The sequence below is a fragment of the Leptonotus elevatus genome, chromosome 8 (genome assembly GCF_054856555.1).
Source record: "Leptonotus elevatus isolate MCC_2025b chromosome 8, RoL_Lele_1.0, whole genome shotgun sequence".
Lineage (NCBI taxonomy): Eukaryota > Metazoa > Chordata > Actinopteri > Syngnathiformes > Syngnathidae > Leptonotus > Leptonotus elevatus.
The window spans coordinates 19,917,175-19,924,589 of NC_141246.1; the positions used below are offsets into that span (position 1 = coordinate 19,917,175).

Genomic DNA, 7,415 nt, shown 5'->3' on the forward strand with positions numbered 1-7,415 from the left:
TGATTTGTACTAGTATGATATGACCAGTGACCAGGGCTGGACTGGGACTCATTTTCAGCCCTGGGTTTTCAGGGCTCAGATTGGCCCACTTAAGCTCACATTTTAATGAACATACACAATTTTACAGTTTGTGTATCAATGTAAAATAGATGAGCATTCGCTCCAATGATATTCATATTGCATTTGATCAAAAAGGTAATTTCCAATTGAATGAGCACAGTCTTTATTTATTTGAACAAGTATGTGAACATAAAATGGGCCAAAAAAGGACAAAAAGAAACCAATAAGCAAATGTACATTAAATGGGATAAAACATTTTACACTTCGCAAGACACTCTTACCAAATGAAGTTAAACCAGCAAGATTAAGGCAGTTTACACTGTATTCTTATTTTCAAATGTGTTCTCACCACTTCTGGTGCACTACTGTGCTGGCGCTAACTTGAAGAGCGCAACGGTAATCGTAGGAGGCTTTCCCATCATGCTTTGTTGCGGTTACTAGTAGCACTTGTTTTTTATTGTGTTTTGCGTTTGTACAGACAAAGTTTAATATAGTTATATTGTTTATTGTTTCTATTCATGGATTAAAGTTGTGCTACTTTTGATAATAATATATAATATAATGGCCTGTAAAGGTGATTGGAGTTACCATAGATTGACAATGAGACAGTCAACATAAGATGACGTGGATACTCTTTAATTACGGGCTGATTTCAAAACGAATGTGTGGGCTGCTGCCTGCGTGATTTTGAAACGAATGTGTGGGCTGCTGCCTGCGTGATTTTGAAACGAATGTGTGGGACGCTGCGGCCTGAAATATAGGGCGGCCCACCGGGAATTGTCCCGCCCCTCCAGATGGCCCAGTCCTTGCCTGGCATATGACACATGTAAACATGAACAGAGCCTGAAAATGTACTGTTGACATCTTGGGCTCTATACTCGGCACATCTTGAGATTACATGCGAGTAAAACTGAAATATCGTTGTACATCAAACACATTGGCACATTTACTACTGTAATAATTATGTTGTTTTATGTCGGTCGTTTCAAACTAAAAGCAACTCAATGATAATAAAACACCTACAGTCTCTTTCTAATTACTTCTTGGTGAGTTAGTACATGAAGTATCTTGTTTTCTCTTCATGTCTACAAAAAGGCAATGTAAGGCAAGGCAATTTACAAACATGAATACACAATTTAACACAGTTGTACTTTTCTGCTGTTTATAGATTTCAATTTATACCAACACGGCAGTTTGTTTCATTATCTGTTCTGGGCTTAATTTGTCCTAAACAAGGTCACACACTGTGTTGTGATAAAACAGGAAACAAAGACCCAAAAAAAAGCCTTTAAAGAGGTTCTTGTCATCTTTATTGTTGATTTGTGTGAATATGTTTAGATGTATAATGCAAAACGAGTAGAGATCTAAGTCTCACTGTGTTGCTACATGCGCTCACAAAGTTTGGGCTTTGTGTGTGTGTATGTATGCAGCTCCTACAGCACCTGTCACTCACTGCTTGATGCCTTTGAATGAGCACAGTGGGAGATGATGAGATCCTATTAGTTTGGATCGCCAAGGGGAAGCATGCGGCACGAATCAATGTATCAAACAAACACGCACACATTTGAAAGGCAAAGTTGCTATTCCTGCAATACTTCAGATGCTCTTGAATGCACACACCTCAGCAATGTGCGCAAATACCAACATTGTCCCGGAGAGACAAAAAGACACAGAAATGTATGCACGTATGCAAGAACACAGGCCAGGTTTTGGATCTGTTTTATCGCAGTAATGCTCCAGTGCGCTTAACAGAACTCTCGGTCCTCATCTTTGAAGGAAGTGGAGAGAAGCATTTGATCGAGGAGAGAAAGGCAGCCAGCTGATGAAAGCACAAGAGCAGGCTGGAAAGAGAAGAGAGGAAGCGTAGTGGGGACGACAGTGTAAAAAAAAAAAAAAAATGGCGACAGCTATGCAGAGAGTGTGTGTGTGTGTGTCAGAGGGCTGGCTGTCTCAGAGACAAAGTGCTTGGAGTGCAGACAGAGAGTGGGCTAGTTTGGCCTGCTGACCTTGGAGTGCTAGTAATTGGCACTTAGCATTAAACAGCACCCCCTCCTCCCTTTCTGGAATAAGAAGTCTCACGGAGAAAAAGAAGCACTGAAAGCTGTGAGAGAGCAGAGAGTTTTGAACGTGGATACACGATTTGCTTATTCTACATAATAATATATTTTACGAATGACCAAATTGTCCCTCAAAGCACAATGCAATTAAAATTTAAATGACTTTTCTCACAAAAAATGCATAAAATAGATGAATAATTCCAGGTCCATGCATTCAGTTGACTATTCTAATTATATGTTTAAGCTTTTATCTTTAGGGCTCCCAACAAAAAAAAAACACCAACACATATCGCTTTACCAGCCTTCGTCAGAATGAATTCTGAATTCAATGAACAGTGGCAAAATCAAATGAATAAATAATAAAGGTAATAAGATTGTCAGGAGCACAGCTGAAGCGCAGTAGAGCAAGGATCACAGCGCAAATTTGAACTATATCGATATAGACGTAATAGTCTTAATCCATATCCCATTAAAAAATATATCAATATAATTTGTATATTGATATATCGCCCAGCCTTACCATGAATCAATTTACAATATACTTTAGATTGCAAACTAAAACAATCAAACATCAGCGCCAGAGCTGCATGATAACCTGGGGGGCGATCAGGGGTCATGTTTGAATATGAATCCAATAGGAATCTGTCTTTAAAATAGAACATCTGGTTCTTGCAATCAATGCCAATTATATCCATTAATTAAAAACCGTAATAAGCAAACAACACAGTCGAGAAGTCATCATTAGAGAAGGGCGAGTACCAATATCATGTTTCGGTATCAGGCCTTATTTCATGGTATCGTACTTTTAAATAATCCTCATCCCACTTGTTACAGGCTTACTTTATGCAGCCTTTTAACATGCTGTCCACTTTCGGGGCATACACACTTCTACTAAACTCTATATTTGGCAATGAATAATAGATTAAACAAATCAGTGATCAAATGTTAAGTGAGCATAATATAGCTTATTTTTTAAAATTGTAACATTATAAAATCAAAGACAAAGGAGTGTTTCAAGCGTATAACTAATTAGTTTGTGTCACTGTGTGTGTGTGTGTGTGTGTGTGTGTGTGTGTGTGTGTGTGTGTGTGTGTGTGTGTGTGTGTGTGTGTGTGTGGGTGTGTGTGTGTGTGTGTTTGCCTTTGTGTATTATGAGGACATGTCACCTGAATACACGCAACACTGCGAGGACATTTTGAATTATGAGGACACAGCCCATGTCCTCATAATTCATTCAATGCAGAAGTGCTTCTAGGGCTGTAGAAGGCTTAAATCCAAAGTTTTAGCCAATGTCCTTGTAAACCATAATTACATGAATTTGTGTATTTTTGTGTATTTGATGACGCCCCCTGTAGGAAGGTCCTCATAATGCACCACTTCATGAATTATTCACACCAGTGTATATTTCACAGCATTTGATTGGCTGACCGTCACCTGTCCCCACAATTACGCACATGTCCCCATAATTCCGTTTTTTCTCAAAATGCTGTGTATTGTGAATGTTTGTCTGTAGACGCAGAGCCTTTTTTTTTTTTGCAGCCACCAATTCCTAAGTAGATAAATTAAATAATGAAATACACTATGACATTTAATTATATATTTCAGCATTTAATTCTTGCAGTGGTTGTTTATTTGAAAATATACAATGGTTAACAGCTGTTTATCACATCACTTTGAACAGCTGGAGGCAGAGACAGAGAAACTGTCAGTGCCGTATATTGATTCATCATTTAACATCCCACCCTGCCTTTACAATGTAACATCTTTCTGTACACCAGTGGCCAAATGTTTTGAGAATGACATTGATTTTCTAAAAATCTCCAGTGCTGACTTATTATTATTGTTTTTTTATGATGGCAATTTGCATGTACTCCAGAATGTTATAGTGATTAGATGAATTGCAAAGTCCCTATTTGCCATGAAAATTAAAGTAATTTCCTTTAGTGACCTTACAAACTTTAAGTGAAGAAGGCTTCAGGGCACCCAAGAAAATCCAGCAAATGCCAGGACTATCTCCCAAAGTTGATTCAGCTGCGGGATAAGGACATCACCACCAGTGTAGAGCTTGCTCAGGAATGGCAGTAAGCAGGTATGAGTGCATCTACACCCATGGTGAGGGAGTAAGACTTTTGGAGGATGGCCTGGTGTGACCAGTGAAAAGGGGATTCCATAAATACAGACCAAAATAAGAAAAAAAGAGTTGAAGTTATTTTCTCTGATTAACCCCCTTTCCAAATGTTTGGGGCATCCGGAAAAATGCTTGTCTGGAGAAGAAAAGGTGAGCGCTACCATCAGTCCTGCTTCATGCCAAAAGGAAAGCATCATGTGACCATTCATTTGCAGGGTTGCTTCTCAGCCAAGGAATTGGGCTCGCTCACAATTTTGCCAAAAAACACATGCATCCATTACTAAAGTATAGTACTAAAACATCCTCGGACAGCAACTGTATGACAGCAGCAAGGTTATTTTATTTACTAAAGCAAAAAAACATTTTCGTTAATGAAAAAAAAAACCTTTTTAAAAAACTGAAACTGAAATCACATTTTATGATTACAAAATGATCTATAATTCTAGCAATAATATCCTTTGTTTTCGTCTGTGGTAATTCATTTAATATATGAGCCTTTGGGGTTCATTTTAAATGTGATCTATTTTTTTTTATTGACACTGTAAATCATAGAACAATAGCCACTCTTATCAACAAAGTTCATAATCCAACGACTGAACCAATTTGTTGATTTGAACGGGATTTATTATATTGCCCTGAGTACGGAAGTGACGTCATCTAGCAGCCCCGATAGAGAACCGCCCCCGGCTCTATTTACTTCACGAGATGTGATGGCGTGTAGCTGTGCTAATGAGGTAGGTTTGAAGCTCGAATTTTTCCTGTTGTTGTTGGTCGCTTGTGTACATTGCTCCCTCTTTCGCGAAAATGATTTATAATGCAAGTCCAGTGTAAGTGCAGCTAAGCTTACGTTAGCATACCTAACCATCTGTTGATTATGATGGATGCAGCTAATTATTTAGAATTGCTACGCTTCTGTTAGCGACGGTTAGCATAGCAGAGCTAACCGTCTGTTGAGTAAGATGAATGCTAATTGCAATTTTTAAGAGGAAATCAATAACAGGCTGGTTTTTGATGTGAAAATATACAATGGCTTAGTATTACCAGTACAGTATAAATGAAGTATTGGTAAATTGCTGCATTTGTGTTTACTTAAATTTGTTCTTTCAATAGAAATATTTCAGTAAAGTCTGTTAGTGTTCATTACATTTAATTTATGCAAATATTTAGCAGAGCTGTGCTATCCACTGTATTTTATTTTCGTTGGCACATTTACTGCACACTGCACAGGCTATTATGGTACACTGAAAGTCAACTTCAAGACATTTGCACCAAGTTACCTATCAAACTGATTGAAACTCATTTTTTTCTATAGCTTTAGATCATTATCTTCAGTGAGACATGTCAGTCATGAGGCCACAGAGGGCAAAAGTTAAACCCAAAGAAGAGGTAGCATACTTTTCATCCTTAGGTAAAGACAAGAATGGCTTCACCATAAAATATATTAATTAATTCAAAGGTGAGTATTGGTAAAATATTCTTTAGTATGGGTCTAGTTTTCATTATTGTTATAATGAAATATTTCTGTTGTATCCTTTTTTCTTTGTAAGGTCGAGGAGTGTTCAGTTCCTGCTCCTTTCAGAAGAGAGACTTTCCTACTGAATATCGAGGAGAAGTTCTAAGCAAACAGGAACGTGAAAACAGGCTGAGAGTGTATCATGATGCCCGGAAGGTTTTCATGTTTGAATTTCGCTACAATGGAAAAACACTATGGTATGTTTATATGGTGTGTTGTCACACTTAATTTTGTTTTTTTGGGGGGATATCGTGCAAGGTTTGACAAAACATAAAAGATTAATTAAAACTCAAAAGCAAAAGTACATTCTTTTCTCAATATAATTTTTTTCTTTTTTTATTTCATTTTTTACAATATTGTGACTTGTTTTTTTATTTTACTTTTACAGTTATCGTGAGTATCGCTAACCTCACAATATCATGTTAATTATCATATCGTGATTTCTTATGACATTTGGATATTGTGTCATACATGTGACATACTAGAATTACTGGTCGCACATTCATGATTACATGAAATTATATTATAGCAGTCTAGTCTTAGTAAGAATTTAATTGTATTGGTATTTTTCTATTCATCTGCCCCAGGTTTCCACTGAAGCACAACCTGATGAAGACACAGCTATCAGACTGCGCCAAAGTTGACCAGGTGACTAGATTTCTTTTTGAATGTTGTTGAAATCAGTTTTCCGAAGCAAGACATTAGTGGAGGGTGGAGATACTAGGGCTGCACAATATGTGGAAAATATCTTGCCGCACGAATGACTCATGCAATATGTGTATTGCAAAGACGTGCAACAAATGAATATTGGATTAATTGTATACTTTAGTCTGAGGCTAAGCGATATGGCCAAAAAATAAAATAAAAAGTATTTTAAACCAACCATCCAGCATTCTGCCACCACTTGTGCAAAATTACAACTCACAATAACATCTGGATGTAACAGAACATAACAACAGCTTTTAATAATCCAGAAGACAAAATACATTTCACGATTTAGCAAATTTTCAACGATTCAATTTAAATTTAATTTATTCAATTAATTTGATTTATTGCCAGGCCCTACTTGAGTCTGAATTTGACCAATCAGAGACAACATTAATTGCGCATCGCCATACAAGAGAATTGTATCGAGGAGCATTACTAACAAAAAATAACTTATTTGGATAAGACTAGATCACAATGAGCATGATTATTTTTCTGCACGTACGTGTATTTCTTTAATTAGATTATATAGATATATATATTAGGTCCATGTTCAATGTCAAAATAATCTCCATCACTGTATAAAACACCCATGTCGCATGTTTTGTCAATACTGTGCAGACCTCACAGGTGCATAGTCTTCACAATGTCGGAGTTGTGAATAACTGACACTCTGAGGACAGTGTATTTACACACTGCGAATGTAAAATAAGTTTTCAGGGGTTTGGAGTTACACATACAGTCCTCATAATTCATACTCTGGTATGGACACTCTGAGGACTGTGTATTTTCTATTAATTGTTTCATTGTGAAAAATAGACGTCACCAATTTACACAAACCACTAGTGCTGACGGATTATTTATTTTTCAAATAGCAAATAAAATGTATTTGCATTCACAATACTTTAACCTATTCATTGTTCTTTATGTACTGTAACTGTGTAAATGCACA

The 7,415-nt window shown here is 36.9% G+C and overlaps 1 protein-coding gene across 3 annotated transcripts in view; it reads left to right on the forward strand.

Annotated features, from left to right (window-relative positions):
• Positions 1 to 3,493: 3,493 nt before the first annotated feature.
• The window catches only part of LOC147170162 (uncharacterized), a 246,389-nt gene continuing 242,467 nt past the window's right edge, over positions 3,494 to 7,415 (forward strand). For 2 of the 3 annotated variants that reach the window (XM_086083913.1, XM_086083914.1), the window contains exons 1-3: positions 4,986 to 5,701; positions 5,793 to 5,955; positions 6,346 to 6,406. In XM_086083913.1, the coding sequence (XP_085940039.1) occupies positions 5,921 to 5,955; positions 6,346 to 6,406 (96 nt within the window). In that variant the 5' untranslated portion in view covers positions 4,986 to 5,701; positions 5,793 to 5,920. The other variant, XM_086083912.1, reaches the window with a different exon arrangement.